This window comes from Oryza sativa, chromosome 7, assembly GCF_034140825.1.
Source record: "Oryza sativa Japonica Group chromosome 7, ASM3414082v1".
Taxonomy (NCBI): Eukaryota; Viridiplantae; Streptophyta; class Magnoliopsida; order Poales; family Poaceae; genus Oryza; species Oryza sativa.
The window spans coordinates 14,910,381-14,931,490 of record NC_089041.1 but is presented as its reverse complement, the minus strand read 5'-3'; the positions used below and the strand labels follow the sequence as shown (position 1 = coordinate 14,931,490).

The 21,110-nt window shown below is 40.4% G+C and overlaps 1 protein-coding gene and 1 long non-coding RNA gene across 2 annotated transcripts; both read right to left on the bottom strand.

Annotated features, from left to right (window-relative positions):
* Positions 1-9,432: 9,432 nt before the first annotated feature.
* On the bottom strand, positions 9,433-10,522 carry LOC9269557 (uncharacterized). The gene is made up of 2 exons (XR_001547332.3): positions 10,112-10,522; positions 9,433-9,974 (listed from the first exon to the last, which is right to left on the bottom strand). It is a non-coding gene; the product is annotated as an uncharacterized lncRNA (long non-coding RNA).
* Positions 10,523-15,260: 4,738 nt separating this feature from the next.
* On the bottom strand, positions 15,261-20,883 carry PHR2 (protein PHOSPHATE STARVATION RESPONSE 2-like). Its single transcript, NM_001403057.1, has 9 exons — positions 20,780-20,883; positions 19,458-20,169; positions 18,037-18,244; positions 17,879-17,955; positions 17,755-17,794; positions 17,584-17,644; positions 16,868-16,937; positions 15,839-16,043; positions 15,261-15,743 (listed from the first exon to the last, which is right to left on the bottom strand). The coding sequence occupies exons 2-9, from the start codon at positions 20,058-20,060 to the stop codon at positions 15,727-15,729; spliced, it is 1,281 nt and encodes a 426-aa protein (NP_001389986.1). The 5' UTR covers positions 20,061-20,169; positions 20,780-20,883; the 3' UTR covers positions 15,261-15,726.
* Between the last annotated feature and the right edge of the window lie 227 nt (positions 20,884-21,110).

Sequence of the window (21,110 nt, the reverse complement as noted above, 5' to 3'; positions counted from 1 at the left end):
TTGGTAACTTGATGGTGAGTTATGTAGTAGCACACGGGGGTATTACAACCTTTTGCCTGGATCTTTCGGAAGATCGGAGTAAGGGTAATATTTGGAGGTTGGAGCAATGAGCAATCCATCGATACATCGCAGGCTAAGGGGTTCGGGTCGATTACCTGCTTAGAGAATCAAATTACCCCTAGCTAAGCGGCATGAAAATTATTCAGCCTCTTGTGCTCGAGCGTTTGTCCTGCAAACGGTGAGTGAAAGATATCACGAAATCTTTCATAATTATATCATCGAGTATTTAATTATGGTGATATGTGATGGTATCACCAAGGTATCAGGGCACCTCATGACATCCCATGGAATCATGAATTCATGATAACACAAAAAAAATATGATGGGAGAATTCTCCTTTGCCACTCATTGCAATTGTACTCTCTTCCTCATCCAAATCTTTCCTTCCGTTTCTTTACCTTTATTTTGTTAGTGTGCTCTTTTGTTTTGCCATGGCTGTTAGGTCAATAGTAATTCGATCTTTAACTTAATTCTTAAAAGACCATTATGTCCTCCTAGTCCTTGTAGATGTTCAGTAGCACTTGAATTTTAGCAAACACCAAGAAAAGGCCAAGAAATCCAAATATCGGCCACTACAAAAAGATTATTAGAAAATATATAAAAATGGGCATTACGACGTAATTATTTTTATCCTAAAATATAGCAACCTAGTCCTGTATTGAACACAACCTAGTTGACGAGTTGTTCTGTGTCTGCCTACCACCACGCCATCATCGCCATGGGAACACTGGCTGCTGCCCAAACGCCCCTCTGCATGAGGGTGCCCATGCACACCCCCTCACTACCACATAAACTACCACATAAACAGATATTATTGTCGGCTCATCACTGTTGGTTTTATGATAAGTGGATGCCAGATCAAAAGATTAATTTTTGGAAATGAACTGGAAGTGATGCTAGTATCCCTACCAATTCAACTTTCAATGTCAGTTCATCACATTAATCGGTAGTGATAAGTGACCGTTACATCTAAATTAAAGGGTTAGGATTCACTGCTCTAATTTATATAAATTGGACAAATTGCCAGTCTCACTGTTCCATCCTCCTCTCTCCCCTCTCATCACTCCTCTCACCCTCATATCCCCTCCCGTCACTCCTCTCCCCCCTGATTTGGTCGGCGGCACCCGCCAACTCCCATCGTGCCACCCACTGCCATCCCCTCTATCAGAGAAATGAGAACTAGGGTTCCCACTTCCTCGGCTGCTCGAGGTACTGCGGAGTAGTTAACGTTAAAATTTGGTACGGTTCTTTAGTGAATTCAGTTAAGGAAAGAAGTCCTTAATCAAGATTGAAGTAGATGGAAATTAATCGAGATCAAGCTGAATTCAAAGATGACTCGTGAAGACCACGACAAGTCAGTTTCATATTTAGTATATCTCTTAATAGGCAGGTTAAATTATTTTCCTTTTCTTGCTAGGAGTCATATCTCGTGTCCGATCATAACTTGTATCAACCCGAGGGTATACTATGTACAACCAGGGTCTTTGTAAACTATCTCCATAGATCAATACAATTACTTTTGGCGCATTGCCACCTTTTACTCTCAACGAGTTCTTAGTTTCGAGTTGGACTACATCTGTTTCGATCTCCTGCGATGAAGTAAGTTTCGTCAAATTCGCTTGTATCGGCATGTTTAGAACTTTTTCGGTTAAGTCCGATATTCTATTCAGGTTGACGCAAGCGTTGCCTATATCATATATTGATTCTATCTTTAATTGTACCATTGTTTAGAGTCGTATCGGCTTAGATAGAACTTTCTCAGTTAGGTTCGATATTCTGATTAAGTTGGTATTTCTCTAAATCGTACTACTATTTTAAATACACTTATTATATCCTTTACATTTGTGTGGATCTATCGGCTAAATAGTTTTTTCTTATTATCTTCAATCTTATACTGTGTCAGTTAGATCCGATCTATTAGATTGCTATTAAAAGTTTATTTCTAGTAAGCCGATATATTTTTATGCAATGTTCAATGAGTTATCTTGTTACTTTCTCTAAGTGTTCTATTGTCTTATACTCAAATTTGTATAGTCACTAGTTAAACATCTCTATATCAACTTTAATCTTATTCTGTCTCGGTTAGGTCCAATCTATCAAGATTGTCTTTGATAAAGAATAAATTACTAATAATTATGCATTTTTTAATTCAAGCCGATGATAACATGAATCTCCATCGAGCCTATAGCCGATTGATCAAAACCTTGTTGAGCTGGCCTTGCTACATCACATTAGCCTATTGGCCGATCGGCTCTTGGTTCTTATACTGTCAATCCATCTATCTTGTTAGTTGCAGGATCAAACTAACTAGTATGTCTTAAACCCAATTGATTGAACCTACACTATAAACCCAATTGATTGAACCTACACTGAAGCTAAAAACATCTCTCGGGCTTTCATGTGTGGCGACGTAATTGCATGTCAACAGGAGTTCACCAACAGCCACTACAGACTTTTGTGGGGGCCCAGGAAAACTGCGTCGAGACAAGCAAGGTGACTGAGGACGTTTCAGCTCGGGCCCGAGTCGCCATCTGCTCGGGGCCATGACGGCTGCTTCAACTGCTGCAAGTGGGCCACATTCCTCTTTACTGTTGCATCAAGATTACATCTTGGCAACGGATTATGGCCTTTGGCCGTTGCAGTATTACCCCGTCTATACACCCAACCAGATATGTGTGGTCATTTAAATTGGGAACTTAGCCCTATAAATAATCTAATCTGAAATTCACTCTTATGAAGATTTGCACTCAGGATTTTGAGATACTACTAAGGTCACTGCAATCACTAGACTACATGCCCTTTCGCAAAATTGTGATTTACGCCTGGGGTAGTCATGCATGATCATTTGATTTATCAGCTCTCTTTTTTTTACATGGCCCTTTTCCCTTGCTGATAATGTTTATTGAGTTGTCTTGTGTTGCCATACAGGGGGTTTTCCCAAATTTACATGGATATTATTCTTTGAGAAGGTCAGTTTGGTTTCACTTACATAATAGAGAGTCCAGCTCAGAGTTTGGACGAATACATCCAAAAGATCACTAACAGAGGGTATTTTCAGGAAGTTTAATTAGTTGAGGGGATGCGGTTACTTCTCACACGCATTGTCCGCTCTCAACATTGTGAAATGCATTTCGAAGCTAACCCACATGAAGGATGAAAATGCTTTCTATTGTGTGGGCTATCTACCAACACATCACATATATTTAGGAAAAATTCTATATACACCCCTAAATATTAGATTGAAGTCCGTACACAGGGGCGAAGCTACATTGATGAGGGGGTTCCTAGGCACCTGGTTCAGAAAAACTTTTAACCTGTAATTAGCCCACACTCACCATAAGTGCACCCACCTCGGAACAATAGTGTGTACCCTTTCACAAAATAATCAGCCAAGCAAGACAACAAGCAAGTAGCCAACACAAGCGTATATGCTCACAGACGTAGCCATAACAAATGTCGCCGCCACCGCATGTGTTGATCAAATCACAGGGGGGCCATGCGTGATGCCCAGCAGCCAACCTCATCAAGCCTATACCTTAATTACCTCATCAAATCTTTTTTGTCACTGAACATACTAACCAATATTATCATTTGGGTTTTCCGTTTTGGTAAGCACTTTCATCGCTAGAATTTTATTTCCTACATCACTCTTCTTGCTTATGTGAAACTATCGATGCTAAAAAATAATACTGTGCTGGTATTGTTATAGTGTTGTATGTTGTATATATAATAAAAACATACACCCTCCGTCCCATACAAAGCACTGGTTTAGTTCCAAAATTTTTCTTGAAACTTCCAACTTTTTCATCACATCAAAACTTTTCTATACACACAAACTTCCAACTTTTCCTTCGCATCGTTCCAATTTCAACCAAACTTTTAATTTTAGCGTGAACTAAACACACCTAAAACAAAGTTCTAGCCAGTAAGCTAGACATACCCTATATCTAAATTCGTAGTCAGAAGTTGATTTTTTTAAAGAATAAAGCAAGTATACCACTAAAAATAGTGGTGCACCCCCCTCCATTTTGCGCTGGCTTCACCACTGTCCGTACAGTACCCTAAACTTTAAAACCAGAGATTTAACCCCCCACCCCCCACCCCCCCCCCCCAAAAAAACATTGCAATGCCATTTATATTACCCCATTAGATACTTTCGGATGATGGTTTTGTGCAATTGAAAGCTTAAAAGAGCAGTTTTAAATAGCTAGTTTATCGTATTTTACGTATCATTGATCACCGGTCATCAATTTATATTCTCCCATGATGTCATATTAATATTATATCGACATCGTTTGTAAATGAGAGCTAAAAATATTAGGTAAAAAAAAGGTTTAGGTGGAGATTTTATTATATATGTCAATACATATGTCATATCGATAAACTCATCCGACGTATATGCAAATTAGATAAAAACCACTTTTTCCTAAGAATCGTTAAGCCAAATAAGAAATGAAGATAGACATATCATTCATAATATTCATAATATTGTTGTTTGGTACCATGGCATATTCCAGGCGCACAAGGTACGTACCAAAGTTTATGGCAAATCCTTAAATTAGTCCATCATAATAAAAATTCCTAACCCGCTATAGAATTCCTAACAACAAAGAAAGCAAGAAGTCCAACCCCTGACAAAGAGTACATCAGTGCAAATTTGCTTGTGCTGCGTTCTGAAACCTAAAGATCATCCCATTAACATGGAATCGTCGCGCCGTGTTTGGGGTACTGTACAAGTAAAGTCTAGCTGATGCGCTAGGACAAATTTGATTTGCTGTTCAAAATAAAGAAAAAACGAGTTAATTTTAGCTTTGCCAAACACTAGTTAGATCGCCGTCGAGCCCACTCAATGGCCAATAGGATCCGCATTTTGGGGAGACCCTCATTCACATCCTCCTTGTCTATCACCTGATTCTAAAATGAACTTGTCACATCATTTCGCTTATTCGCGAGTAAGCGAAACGGTATATTTGTAAACGAAAAGTAATTTATGAATAAAACTTTTATATACGTGTTCTTAGTGATCTAGCAACAAAGGCTGAAAAATAAACTTCGATGAAAAAACCTCAAAATCACCTCCAAATTTAAGGTTAAAAATTTAATTTTTAGCTGATAAGCATAATGATGAGCGAAAAGATGAGGTCCGATTCTTTTAGTGAACCAGTTTGCTGACAATATGATTGAATACAAGATACCAAATGAATTTTCCAATAAAAGATAACACAGTAGTGTATTTGTTTTTCTTGTTACCCGGCCGTGACATCAGTATCGCCACTACGAGGTAAAAGCTTAATAAGGTCATGTTGACTTCGAATTAAATTTAGAAATATACTGTTCATTCATTTTATTTTTAGAAATATTCGGAATTTAAAACTTTTTAAAAAATATACCGTCGATCTCGCACAACCATTACGCGAAAGTGACGTGGACGTGATATCATGGGCGGTATCACGCTGGGAAAGAGCGAGACCGCGCGGTCTCGCGAAATGGAAGAGCGAGACCGTTCGGTCTCGCTTAACCAATCAACGATACCGGATTTCAAAATGGTTGATTAGTGATTAATTACCATAATTAATGATTAATTAATTATTAATTAATCGCTAATTATTATTAGTTAAATAATTAATTAGGTCGTTAGTCACTAACCTAATGCAGTTTAGGACGGTGTCGCTCTCTGCTTGAGCGAGACCGCTCGTCCTTCCCGCGCTCTCGCCCCGTCGCCGCGCGAGACCGTGCGGTCTCACGCCCTAGCAGCGCGAGTCCGCGGGGTCTTACGCTTTCTCCGCGCGATACCGTCCTCAACGTCACCTCTGCGTCATTTTCGCTCAACGGTAGAGCGAGATCGATGGTATATTTCTACAATAAAATTTACATCCCGAATATTTTTGAAAATAAATTGAATAAATAATATATTTTCAAATTTAATTATGTTGACTTCAAACTTACCTGGGTATAGACTTCAAACTTGTCCTCTTTTAAGGCTGCCTTAGTTCTGGAAAAAAAAAGAGGCTGCCTTCTAATTTTGTGAAGAACCTGACGATTCTCAAATTGATGAACTCGGCACAATGTTTTGAAAAGTTGAAGCAAAAACAGTCAAAGTGGAACAAGCCAAACCTTCAGATAATTCTGTATCGAACAGTTTCGTAATTTTGAAAAAAAAAACTAAAAATGAAAAAGAAGAGAATATGTATTTTCGTTGAGTTAGATTATAATGAATTGAGATGCATATGTGGTTAAACCTCACACGCTTAAATGCATTTCGAAACTGACGCAGCTGAAGAATAAAAATGCATGCTACCTGCCAACACTCCACATGCATTATATATGTTTACTTTTTGGATGGTTGCAAACATATAAACTTGTTGGTGGCATGAAACAGCAAAGACAAGAAAATTAATTCTCTGATGCGAGGAAGGTTAGGAGTGCGTATCAGATTTAACAATAGACATATATGGTTGATTCAGTTCTTACATACCTAAGATTGGTAACATTCAGAGGGTATAGATAGCAGATTGACATTTTCTTTAGTGAAGATTTGTTTTGCAATGTGAGTTGAATGGTAACTGCACAGAAAATTATCACCTAATCTTAGTAAATTTGGCTAACACCCCAAATAGTTACACTATAAACCAATAAAAATTACATCCAATTATAACATGTAATTTTAGTGACAACGGGTTTAATTTGCTCACACTCTCAATGGAAATTCCATGAGAGCACACAAATCAAGAAGAGAAAAAGACTGGTGTCTGCACATAGTACTGCAGTTTTTATTAAGAAGCAATCAATTTTCCACCATGATGTGTATAGCATGCATCTTAACCGAATAACTTTTTTTTAATTTGAGGCAGTTGAATAGCAAACTAAAAAGCATTCATTTATGATTAAAGAAAGCATATGATAATATTTATTTATTTATTAATTGAAATAAATCTTGTATGAGAGTACAAATAAGGTAGACAACCCTACCATTTGAGCAAAGTGTAGCAAATAAACCTAATAGGGAGTGAGGATAAAAAAGACATCCATCTACAAATTAGGTGTTCACTAACTTTAATTTGTTATTGGAAATACAATGGTAATAAGAACAATAGATACAAGGGTAAATTGAATCTATACCATTGCAAATTTACCATATTAGATAAATGCTATTACCATTCGCGATATCGGTTGCGTGCCACTAAAATTTTGTAAAATTTTAATCATACCACTACCATCCAATTTTGTATCATCGCCATCTATTTCTATCCGTTCTCTCCTTTCTCTATCGACATTACGGCGCACGTTGTGCGCCCTATCGATGAGCAGATAGCACAACGATAAAAAAAAGCTCTCAGACAAACCAAATGATCCGAGGCAAGTTCTATCGAGATTAGATAAATCGATGTAACGAAGCAATGGGAGATAGACATAACCTGCGATTTTCTATCATAGAATGATAAAAACAAAAGATAATGAGAGGGAAACTCATAAACAAATTATCTTATATTTCACTGAACAACATTACACAGGGCACACTGGCAAGATGACCAGTAATTATCAACAGCCAAATATACAGAGATTGAACCGTCACACTGGATGGCCTCTTTTATTTATTCATCACTTCATCCCAGATAGGCACGTTGGTGCTTGCTACAGTCAATAATCTCTTAACATTAGCAGTTGCACCGGTTGCACTTGTAGCAGGAGACATGGGCAACATCATAGGAGCCAGCAGCCACCTCCAACGCTGCTTCGCCGTGCCTGCAAAATTAAGCAGACAAATTCAGGCCTAGAAAAAATGTTATCTGATTCATAAGTTTCTTCAGCTCAGTTTCTTTTTAAGATGAAATATATGCGAATTATCCCTTTTCAGGTGCAACAAAGGAACATGTTAGCTGAGGTGGTTGTGGTGTTCTTCTCCACCAGATCAGTGTACTGTGTACATCTTCCTGAACCAATAAAAAAAGCATGGCATAAATAAATGTAAAGTAACCGATAGTACTGAATAAAATGTCTTTTCATCTTCATGCAGCTTTATCTGAAGAAACTTTGAAGCAAAGGGAATTAACACACAACATATAGTATATCTTTGAAGCAATGGAAATAACATTATTTTTTATCATGGAAAATATGAAATCACACATCTCTGAAAGCTTGTGTCAGTTTATTTTGACAAATCAATATCTAAAAGGCTTACCCGCAGCCATTGCCACAGTTGAACAAAAAGATGGATCAGCAGACTACTCACTGAGGTGATTACAGCAAAGTTATAGGCACACATATACTACCTGTGTAGAAGCTGGATCTTCTTGTTCTACCTGCATAGAATGAAGCACATGCAAGCACAGGCGAGGCAAATCCACTGCAGGAGAGTGCACCCCACATTGTAAGGCGAGTGCTTACCCAATGTACATGCAACAATAAAACTAACGGAAAATTGCAACGTCGTAATCATAGTTTGGTTATAAAAATTAGGCCTTTAGCTAAAATGCTGAATGAATAGCAGAACACAAAACAGCAAGGTTTTGAGAAATCTAATGATATATATTTATTTTGAACAAAGGTTTTCCTTCCCTATGCATCACTCTTTTCCTTCCTGAAATTAAACTACATTGCTACTATCCACTATTCATCAGCTAGCACAAAATCACTACAATGTCACAGGTTGATAAGAACTAATATTTAGGTTCTTTATAGTCGAGCACTCAGGCAATGGAAGACAACTTCTATTAAATGAGTAGCAAGCCAGAACAAAAGCTTCAGGAATATTATCAATAATTCTTATAGCTTATGAAATTTGGATCCATATTATGAGAATTTTTTAAAAAAAGAGGTTATGTGTACACATAGATCACAGACTACAGGCTTATATTCATCTACTCTGCAAAAGAACAGAGTTATCACAAAAAGCAAAGCTCTAACCAAAAACTGCAAAACTAACATAGTTATAAGCCGACAAAATAAGCTATGTTTGTCTTTGCTTTATGCGGATGTATCTGGCTTCTCTATACTGGTTTTCTTGCATTATGGAGCATTCAGTGCGGCAACAATTCTTGCTCCATCTCTGATATGACGCCACCACCGCTACAGAGCATGACAAAGTGAGCATAGAGGAGGGGAGGAGGAGCCAATGAATGGCCCAACTGATTCTGACAATCCAGTATAATATGAGTAAGGTAGCACCATTATACTTTGTCCTAAACTCCTACTAATTTGAGAAGAGGACCTAGCATGTGCTAAATTGCATCAAACCATAAATCCATAAATTTAAATGGTTGTTATATGCCTAGTTTACATTATTTTAGTCCATTGACTGACAAACAGACAACTAAATCTCACGTCCAAAAAGAACAACGCGTGTATAATAAAATGACAGAAATGCTAACCTTGTTCCTACTCTAAAAACCTACAATCTTTATTAGCTCAAGCCATAGACTTAAGTTTCCTCGCTCTTATAAGGCATATATCCAGATGTTCAGTATTAATAAGCTATCAAAAATCTCCCTTCAAAAAAAAAAGCTATCAAAAATATACACCAATTAGCCAAGATCTTGTGTTGCTCAGATGAATCTGATCCCAAGATCATGTGGCTCATCCCCAGAGAGCATATTGATGTGTACTCTCATCCATAGAATCCTGAGATCATACTGATGCGTACTTTGATGTGATGCGAATTTGCAACATACAAAGAAAAACAAAGACAAAGCAACTACTCTGCCTTGTTCCAGCACTGCAACCCTGGATTGGGCACCGAACTGTCAAACTCGAACTCCACGCCACTGCATCGGTTGTCTTTGCTGCTCAACTTGCTGCTTACAATCTGTTCTCCCTCCTCCCCTCGTGGCTAGGAGAGGAGAGAAACACTAATCTGGCCAAGAAAAACATCATCCTTTATAGTTGGGAACTCGAAGAGCCAAATTCGAACAAATTCTCTGTCGATAGCCAATGATTCACATCGGAAGGGGCAGAACAGATTAAAGGGTCAGACTTGTGCACCAAATTCAACCAATGGGAGCAGCTGGAATAGAGAACCAACACCAAATCCAGCCCCGCAAGAGGAAAGCATCACCTGGTAGGGAGGAGGAGAAAGATGCACCGCCACTTGAATGGAATAGCAGTAGTATACCAGGATGCCACGGTGCGCCGACGCTACGCTGGGCTGCCGCGCCTGCACGCGTTGCATCCACGCTGCCATTCGCCCTTGCTCTCGCACCCAGCTGCTGCGCCGCCGCCAAGCACCCGCGTCCTGCTGCAAGCCTCAACTCATCTCCAACCCTAGCCTCCGAATGGATAGTGATGCTGCTAGCCACCGCTAGATCTGAAGGTGGCTCGTTCTCTGTCGGGGCAGCGACGTACTGGGAGAGGGGCAAGGAGATGGAAGAAGGAAGGTGAGGGCATGTGGGAGAGGTCGTCGCCGGCGGGGAGGCAAGGTGGCGGCCGTCGTGATGGCAAAGGAGAGAGAGCGAGAGCGGGGAATCGTGACGGCTAGGGTTCCGGGAGGTGAGAGTTAGGGATACTTTTTTGCAAAAAGACACCCTGCTTTTCATTTTTCAGAGCGCACTTCTATTTTCTGAATTTTCTCTCCTTTGCATAAGATATTGTTGGTTATGGAGGGCCTTTACGTGAGAATACAAAACTAAGGAACCCAAGATGAGGGACCTACAACAAATTAAGAATAAAATTAAGGGTGTTTTTGCAAAATAGCCAGCTTACGAAAGTCCCACGCTCCAAGCGCGCGAGGCGACGTGGATAGCGTGGGAGGCGAGCACGCAGCCTCAAATCGCTGTGGGAGCAGCAACTCAGGGCAGGTTTTAATATAACCGATGCTGTCGCGCGCGCGCTCTCTCTCTCTTGTCCTCTGCTTCCAATCCAGCGCCGGCGAGATGGGCCAGTAGGTAGCGACACGGACGGCCACCTCTCACATTGGCCATGTACATGTATTGCCTGTTATAATTGATCGAAGGCGAGTAGTACTCTATTGAAAATTTGGTCATAATTCGGCGTATTTTAATTCAAAAAAACAAGATAATAAACATGATATTTACAATGGGATTTGATCTAGTGATAGTGGTGAATGTAATCAACATGAGCATGCTTAACGTAGAATAAGCATCAACAATCACATAATAACGCAATGTTGACATTGCGATGAACATTAATAGTAAAATTTCTAATTGAAATAATGTAAGAAGGTTATACCCCAGGAATGGTCCTCCGCTGGAGTTTGAGACAGTATTGCCTCCGTTGGTGTTGACGGAAGCCTCCTTCTCCTTGTCTCTAGTGTTGCCGTTGTCTCCAGTGTTTGACATGTTGGTGAAGACGAAGTAGACGTTGACGAACAGTGAGTAGTCGTGCCTTGCGCTCCCCAAAAACCTGATCGTCCGCCCGTCCGTGCAAACGTCGCAGCAGTGCGTGGTTTCGGAGGCCTACTCTCCCAACGCGTGTACACACACTCATCGGGATGGGATTACTGTAGCAGCAACAGCCTTGGAAATGGATGAAAGTGTGTCTATCTTCTCCTTAGGGAGATCAAATCCATTCTCATTTTATATGAGGAATGGAAGATGAAGAGTAAGAGTCATGGAATAAGAAGAGGAATAGAGTAACTAATTCTCATCAATTAGCCATGAACCATCCTCCACTGTACAACCATCAACCAACCATCAATTAGGAGTAATTGCTGTAGGTTATCAATGGAATAGGAAGAGGAATAGAGCAACTAATTATCATCAACTAGCCATGAACCATCCTCCACTATACAACCATCAACCATCCATCAATTAGGAGTAATTGATATAAGTTACCAATTCCCTAATCAAATTGATTAATTCTCAAAACTCCTCATCCCATTGATATCCCATAAGAGAATGAATACACATGAATTCCTAGTATAATGAGCCTTGAAATTTATTTGACTTAATTGATTTAAATGGATCAATTACCCAATTAAATCTAACACTCTCACCTTCAATCTTTCATCAACAATCGATCCGGCGGGCAAGGCAGGCAGGACAGGGAATGGCTAACTCGATCGATCAGATCAGTACTGATTGAAAGCAGCAAACGCAAACGTGTCATCCCTGCAGTTTTCCGCTAGCCGCTCGATGTCGTCAGTGGAGCCGCAGGGGAGCGCCCAAAGCCCGCCCATGGCGCCGGCGTAGGCGTGCCCCATCTCGGAGAGGACCACCACCGCCATCTTCCGGAGGACTGACCATGGAGCTCCGCAGCACGAACGGCACCGAACACCTGCAGGGCGAGCTTCTCCGCTAGCAAGAGGTGTTGAATAAACCCCGGCGTGTTCTAGTTAGGATAGTTAGTTGAGTTTCCTTGTTTTCAGCTGAGCCCGAGTTTTGGGCGCGTCTTGTACAGAGGCTCGACGTGTGCACGTTCACGCGGGAGTCTGGTAGTCGTGAGCGAGTCTCGCGGCACGCTCGAGCTGTGGGATGGCGCAGTTCGTGAAGAGCGTGGCGTGCGGTGCGCGCGTCATGGCCGGCATGGCCATATGTTTTTTTTCTCCTATAAATAGCAAGAGCTACAGAAAACGCGGTGATTTTTTTTGGCCGCACCAATTCCCTGTCCACGTTCGTGTGTGTTCTGTGTTGTGTTGCAGCTCCCGGCGTTGTCTTCCTCAACTCCGGCGACCGCTCCGACTCCGGCGAGGGTCGGAACAAGAGGCGAGTCGAACGGGTTCATGGACACCAAGAATCCGCTGCCGCGCATTTGCACCGTCGTCCCAGGGCCCGGCCCCGAGTCTGGCACAACTGGCACCGATGTCTTCTTCTCCGACTTGCTTCTCGATCGCCGTCATGGCCTGCTTCAGCTTCCCTACGTACCCTTGTCGTTGTCTACCTCAAGCTTCCATAGAAACTCCACTGTCACCATCCCCTTCAACCGCGTCGAGGCACTACTGCAGAAGCATCTTCTTTGGTGAGCTCGAGTGGGAGCCAGGGTTTGAAATTTCAGTTCGAAATTTCCGAAATTTCGGTAATTTCGCCCGTCACCGGCATACTCAAATCTCGCCCGAAATTTTTGGCTTTTTACAATTTTTTTGTGAATTTGGTTAAATTTTATTCAAATTCATTCAAATTAAGTCAAATTTTCAAATAATTTCAGCCAGAAATTTCCGAAATTACCAAAATTTCAGAAATTTCGCCCCCCCCCCTCTCCCACCTGCATAAAATCTAATTTCGAAATTGAAAACCCTAGTGGGAGCAGCGCTTCCCTCGCTAACGCCCTCCTTGCCATCCACTGCATTTGGCTCAACAAGGTGGAGAGAGATGAGAGGAGGGGAGGATGAAGGAAGAAAATAGAACTGACATGTTGGTCCCATATCTAGGGTTATTTTGGTATATATGATAACAGAAAATGATTTGATCATAACTACTATTGATATAACCGTTACTCACATCATTGTTCAACTAGAAGACATCAAAGATCAAACAGCAGAAACTGTGGAATCCAATTCGGTGACCTGCAACAATATTGACTTCAAATGGCCGCCAAATGTGCATACGATCTCCATTTTTTGCCCATGAGTACTTGATGGAAAACTTTCTGAGTCCTCTTTTCAACGGATCCAGCTTCATCTTCAAATTCCATCTCAGTCGGCCACAATCACATAAATAAGATGTTGCGTTAGCTATAATATGCCTATGGGCTTGTAACTTTATCTGGGACCCCGGCCCAAGTGGGGCCCATGTGGGATGCGCCCCAACTAAGTGGAACACGACCCTAGTGACCCCTATATTGTTCTCCCACCTCCTTAAATAGCTAGGTACCCCTTCAGGGTTTCTCTGATTTTGTTTAGATTAAAGTTTAGCCATTACTATTTGCTTGCAGCGCGCATGTCGGCTAGACCGCCCATCTGTTTGTCTTCGAAACCCCAACTTATCATTTGTATTTAATTCCTGTTCGCAATTCAGATTGTTTTTATCTTATTCTTGTCTGTTTCTTTGATTTGCTTACAGGAACAAGGTTGATCTACACCAGCTAGTTCAACAACCCACGGAGAGGTGTATCAATCGCTAAGGCGCAACACAACAACGTCTTGTACTGTTGTAGTGGGATTGTCAATGTTTCTTTGAAATCGTAGTTATCCCAACTCACCGAAAGATCGGGCCAATCAAAGCCGTGAGCGTATCGACTGGAGCTAAGAGTTTATCAGAAAACATGATGGCAATGGCATGATTTCAATTTGTACATATTCAAATGGCATGGATACGAATATACGAATAATAATAGCATTTATCTAAAATGATACATTCGTAGTGGATGAATCTAATTAACCCTAAATATAAAAATATAAAAGGTTTCTGTTGAATTGGTACAACATAAATCCAATTAAGAAAGAGACAAATATTTTCATTTAGATAAATTTAACTGAAAGTTCTTTCTTTTTCTTTAAAGAATTCCATCTTCCTTAAAATATCATAAAGTCTTGAAGCATCCACCTCCTTGTTGTATGCACGGGAAAATGTGTAGTGCAAATCTTGGATTGAAAAATAGACATACGAGGTTCGTTCACGTCATTAAATGTAAAAATTTTACTAATAGGTTTACTCATAAGTAAATTTTTTACTCATGGTGACGTGGACGAATCTCAGACGTTTATTTTTCAATCTAACGGTAGTTTTCAAGTTTGCACTGCATATATATATATATATATATATATATATATATATATATATATATATATATATATATATATATATATATATATATATATATATATATATATATATATATATATATATATATATATATATAGTTTTCACCGTATGGTTTTCCTGAATGCACTGCTGACCGAGCATCATCTGAAGGCACTTCCCTTGCTCCTCTTTACATCCTTATTATTTTCAAAAATTGCTATACGGCAATAATGTTCTGTTGACGTTATGTCGAAGAGTAGAGGCAGAGCTAGCTGATATTATTACGTATGTACTGTATTACTTAAAAATTTAATTATCATTTTGTGTTATTACCAATTGTATTTTTCTGTGTTTCTATCCAGCTACTGCACTATAGGTTCGCAGTTTTTTTTGTTCTTTAACCGAGTAAGTTCATGGTTTCTTGATTCTGTTTTCGAAGCGACGATGATGATTTTTCTGGTCTATATTTGGTTTGATTACCAAAACATTAATCACAGGTCATAGCCGCTGGTGTCGTGTTAACAAAATAACCGTGATCTACTTAAGAGTTTTTTCCCGCGCAGATAATCATTAAGCCAAATAGAACATGAAGGTAAACATATCATATTGTTGTTTGGTACCATTTACATGTTCCAGGCGCACAAGGTACCAAAGATTATGGCAATTTCTTGAATTAGTTCATCATAATCAAATTCCTAATCCATGCTATCCAGTCCCTAACAACAAAGAAAGCAAGAAGTCAAACCACCTGACAAAGAGTACATCAGTGCAAATTTGCTTGTGCTGCCTTCTGAAACCTAAAGATCATCCCATTAACACGGAATCGTCGCTGCCGTGTTTGGGGTACTGTACAACTAAAGTCTAGCTACAAGCGCTGGGGCAAGCTTTGATATGCTGTTCACAACAATGTTCTGTTCCCCGTGAAAAGGCAAAAACGATTTAATTTTAGCTTTGCCAAACATCAGTCAGATAGCCATCGAGCCCATTCAATGGCCACTTGGGTCCACATCTTGGAGAGACCCTCATCACATCCTCATTATCTGTCACCTGATTCTGAAACAAAAATTTAAGGATCATCAATTATCTCAATCTCAACATTATTAAGCTGGTATCAGCAGCATGAATATGACTTTAATGGATTCTCATGCCTGTTTGTTTGGCTATTCCGTTCTGACTGTTCTCTGGAACATCCTTCACGGCAGAAGATTCTGGAAGATCAGAAGATGGCTTTGTTCCTTCTGCTGAGGTTGAAGCATCCACCGCCTTGTCTGTCCCAGGTATGCACTGCTGCTCGAGCATCATCTGAAGGCACTTCCCTTGCTCCTCAATTCTCAGCTGCAAACTTCTTTGGATCTGCAGAGCAAATAAGCATTGAACCAAAAGGGTTAATTTCAGAAAGTTCAACACCCTGCAGTCAACAGCTTGGGGAAATGAGAAGTTCACTTTGATGTTGGTCTAGCTTCCTTCATAATCCATGTTAATCAACTAGGTAAGGAATTTGGTTACTTCACTTTTAACGCATCTCATAGACAAAAACATCTAAAGCAGACTTAGCAGATTTTCAATGCCCTGGCCCCTGTTATGGCAGACCTAGCTAATCCATGAAACTAGTTTTTCTAGGAATGTCTAGTAAAAAGGAGCAGAGACAATGTTCAACAACAGGTTTAGCCGACTGTTGATATGAAAGGATAAGAAAAACAGATGAAAACAATACAAATATGGCAAAAAAGTACTAGAAATTAACAGCTAAGTTCATATTTTCCTAATGAGCTGTGATGCCCTCTATTGCAAGAACCTACATGTACGGAAAAAAAACTAAACCCTGAACAAAATAATAACTGCATCCATATGCTAATTTTAACGGTTGGTCTTGGTTTGAAATACTTTTGGATTTTTTTTCCTAAGGCATCCTTTTTCACCTAATACTCCAATCAATTTGCTTACCACATATGATGTTAATGGTCGGTTATATAATTCACAATAGAAAGAACTCCATAAAGCGCTAATTCGTTCTTTGCTTTATATGCATGGAGCTCAAACAAGTCAGCTTACACTAGTACTATATGATAGCTTGAAGCTTGCCTACTTTATTCTGAACTTCATACCAAAGCCCTTCCCCACCTTCCTTTCAGAAGAAATATAAAGCATGAAAAACAATTCATTAGTATGCTACATACCTCAAGCTGTTCATGAAGCCTCTTTTGGAGTTCTAACTGGAGACGCAATGCCTCAGTGAGATCAAAGTTCCTGCAACAGAATACAAGAATGAACACTCGGACCTCACAAGATGGTCTAATGTTAAGGATGCCCAAACAAGTTGGCTAAAACAGCAGGCCATTGCATATTTGCGGTACAAGTTGGCTAAAAACAGCAGGACATTCCATATTTGCGATCAGATTAGTAGGCAAAATACAAGCAAGAATGAAGGACTAACATTAGACCAGACAAAGACCAGATAGATTTTTTTTTTATTGTGGAAGATCACTGCTTTCTGTTCACTAGACACAATTGCATTTGATACAAATAAATAACAGAAAATACAAAAGGAGAAAGTTCCAAGGAGACCAAGGAGAGTCAACGAGTTTGAATAAGAATATCTATTGGTAATAAAGAATTGTTTCCAAGCCACTTCAATATAGAACACAGTGCTGTAACGAGTATTGTTGTCCTATTACAAAAAAACAGTTTGCTGATCAACAAAATATCTTAAGCATTTGATCAACAAATTATTCCTTTTGTTATACCAAGAAAGCCCCTTTTAATGGAGAATCTTTCACTGAACCAGTTTTGCTAATAATATGATTGAATACAGGATTCCAAATGAATAAAAGAGAACACAGCAGTGAGATCGCAAGGTAGAAGCATAATGAAGTCATGAAGATTTCAAACTTACCCTCCTTTCAGATCTATTGATGGTATGTCCTCTTTTGAGGCTGCCTTCTTTTCTGAAGAACCTGAAAAATCTCAAATTGATGAACATGGCAATAAAATAAATAATACATGGCAACAAAATAAATAAATAAAAGAATGCAGCAAAACACAGAAAAAGTGGAACGTGGCAGACCTTCAGACAATTCTGGTCTGTATCGAGCTGTTCTGTATTTCTGCAAAATAAATTAACTCAAAATGAAAAGATAAGAATAATTTTTTTTCACAAAAATATCATGCAATAGGGACAACTAACAGACCTGAAGGTGACTTTTAACATGATAAATGGTCAAATTGTCTGCCTTCATTAGCTTTAACACACCCTTGGGAGTAGCTTCTGCAACAATTCACAATAAATGTCAATATGCATAATTAGTTCAATCATAGGAGATGTAACATTTCTTAAAGCAATACACACTTTCACTGCCACCAAGTAGATTGACAGCATCTACAAAGCGCTCATGAAGTTCAGGAGTCCATCTCATTCGTGTCTTGGAGTTGGAGGTATTGGAGGCACCAGAGGGCGAGGGTATAGCAACTGCAGAAGGTTCTCCTGATTGAGATGAAACTGATTGTTGGGCAGCTGATTGGTGAACTGCGACAGATGATTGCGCAGCTGGTCCAACCTATATTGAAGATAAATAGAGCACCACTCAATTACATGTTGGATGCGTCTAGAAGACTAGGAACTAAAGAATTTGCAGTAGTCATCAACAATGAATAGCATAGGGCACTTAGGGATAACTACATGTGACACATCCCACAGTCTTAATTCAAGCTCAACTGGAAACTGGCAGCACCCACCCAAACAAGCCTAAGCTTATCCTGATGATATCAACCAGAAAGAAATTTAGATATCATCTCAGGGTTAAAAAAAAAATTCTTGGTTAAGCTCAAAACTTCACAAGTATGTCAATATTATACCCTTTTCTTTGTTTAAAAAAGAGAGAGAGAGAGAGAGAGAGTTCCCTGGCAACCAAGCCGTCAAGCAACTTGGTCGTATAAATTTTAGTTTAAACAACACTATGCTATTTTAGCTGATCTGAAGTTTGGTTATGATATGTTATTAAACCTGTTGAGCTTCTCTTGAGCAAACATGGAGCCTATTTGAGCTTCTGTCAAGAAAATCCCTATAATTCATACTTATACATAATAAGAGCAGAAACCTACATGCAGTTCAAACCAAGTCAAGCCTGCCCAAGCTCATTCAAGATGACTCTCCACAATTCTACATACAGTAAAGTCATCATGTTTTTTGCTTGGTTATATGGAGCCAGGAAAACTACAAGGTTGCAGCAACTGCATCCTTTTATCTTGAGCATAATCGCATTTTTTAACTATCTAGGTGTCAAATGCATCATGGCTAAGCATGCCCAATTGAAAACATCCAATCTATAGTAAACATTTGTTAAACAAAGCAAAGTGTAGACGTTTTGCTTGCATGTCACATATAAGAATAATTGCATTTGTCAACGCAAACATGTAAATCTTATTGGGGTCGCTAGACTGCCATAATGCTAAAGATAATTTATTAAGTGGCAGTTTTGAGCTGGAGATACGAAGAACGAAATATACTAATCTGATAAACACATCGTACATAATATGCATCAAACACGGTAATGTCACGGACAATTGGATGTTGCAGAAACAAAAGGATAATTTTAGAAAGTCAATAATCAAGATGATGCTTCATTTCAAACTCACTAACAAAGAACACATCACAGCATGAAATAACAGTTAATTTAGGAAATAGTTTAGCCAAATAAGAGTAGAATTGTTCTTAGATAATGAAGAATTACTCCCCAAGTTCAGCCACCAAAATAGCAGAAACTGTCATACCTGTGGTTGAGTTTCAGTACAAGCTGTGTTATCAATATCTTTCCAGTCATAATTCATAAAATCATTCCACCATTCACTTTGCTTGGCAAGTTCATCACCAGCTGCAATAGAACTGTTTTCAGTCAAATTGTTCCCAGCAGGGACATCATCTGTATATCCAAGCAAGCCATCAACTGGATCAGGACACCACGTCGGCCCAGCATCTCTTGGAAAATCAGTCAAGGAAGGTTCAAAGCCTCCATATTGTGATCCATAATTGAGCGTTGAAGAACTCCCACTACTCGGCGGTTGAGAATTGTAAGGATTGGCATTTGTATATTGCTCATTGCTTGAAACTGAAGAGAACCTTATCGCCTGGGACGAACGCAGAGGCCCAACAGACCCGGTACTGGACTGAAAATGCCCATGAAGAGGAGCAACAGTACTCTGATTCTGATGAGGTGGCATAGGTGTGCTTCTCAATTCTCTCTCCCGCGGAACATTCTGCCCATCTGGAATCCTGGGAATGTTTTCATCCAGGGTAGCTGGTATAGCAGGCAGAGGCGATGGCACAGTCACCGGAATTCCAGAATTGTAGAGCTGATTGGTGCTTATTCTCTCCATTTACAAACACTCAAGCCAGAATTATCCTTCACTGTGTTAATTGGCAAGACCTTTTGTTGACTCGATTTTCCAAAAAAAGAAAGCTTCTCCTCTCCTAGGGCTGACACATCTGCAACAAAAGAATGTTCAACCCAATCATGACAAAAGAAACCTCTGACCACACAAAAGGGTATGGAAGCATAAATTTCAGTAGTGTACAGCAGAATCTTCATGTCAATATGAAAATTATCAATCCCCAGCCTATTGCTCCAATTAAACAAAAAAAAAACACGACTTCCTTAGTCACGGCTTTGAAGCCTATAATCATCTCTCTTCTCGTCAAAGGTTAGGCCGAATTTCGCGCAAATCCAAACATGAAAAAGCTCTATGCGTAACATAACCAACTGATCAGCCTCAAATCAGAGGGGCCACGAATCCCACGATCCCAAGATACCCATATCCTCCCTCACCCAACACGCCCTCCTCACACGACTCCACCAATCCAAACCAAACCCCAGCCTAATCTCATCAAGCTAATCACACCCGCCGCACAATTCCACCATACAACCAGAACGAAGTCAAGTACCCCCCAACCCAACCCAACCAACGAACCCGACCGAATCCCAACAATTCCTCACCGAGCCGAGCGCAGATGACCCCGGGGGAGCTGTGGATTGAACCGGGCCCGACGCTGAGCTACAGACAGAGATACAGATAGACGGCGGAGGAGGAGGCCTCACCTCCGGCGAGAGATCGGCGGAGGCGGAGGAGCTGAGCCCGAATCCTTCGCCTTCGCCTTCGCCTGCGATAGAGAGAGAAGCGAGGAGAGAGAGAGGGATGAGATGTGGGGAGAAATGGTGGGAGGCGGCCTTTCGCGTGGCGGACCGCCGCCCGCACGAGCCAGCCCCTGGGCCACGCGAGCCGCTGACAGGTGGGGCCGGGAGGGGTGGGCCCGGGCCGGCCGTGTGGAGGGTAGCACCGCACGCGCGTACGCGGAGCGGGGCAGGGGTGGTCTCTCCGGTGATGGGGAAATTATTCTGTCAACTTGGGTCGCGTGGGTGGGTGGACCCG

What these genes read in the sequence shown, in the direction of transcription:
- PHR2 (NM_001403057.1), bottom strand. Translation starts at nt 20,060, where the DNA reads ATGGAGAGAATAAGCACCAATCAGCTCTACAATTCTGGAATTCCGGTG. An exon ending in GTACTGAAACTCAACCACAG is followed by an intron (nt 18,245 to 19,457) that starts GTATGACAGTTT and finishes TCTTCAATATAG; the next exon opens with GTTGGACCAGCTGCGCAATC. An exon ending in GGCTTCATGAACAGCTTGAG is followed by an intron (nt 16,044 to 16,867) that starts GTATGTAGCATA and finishes TTTGCTCTGCAG; the next exon opens with ATCCAAAGAAGTTTGCAGCT.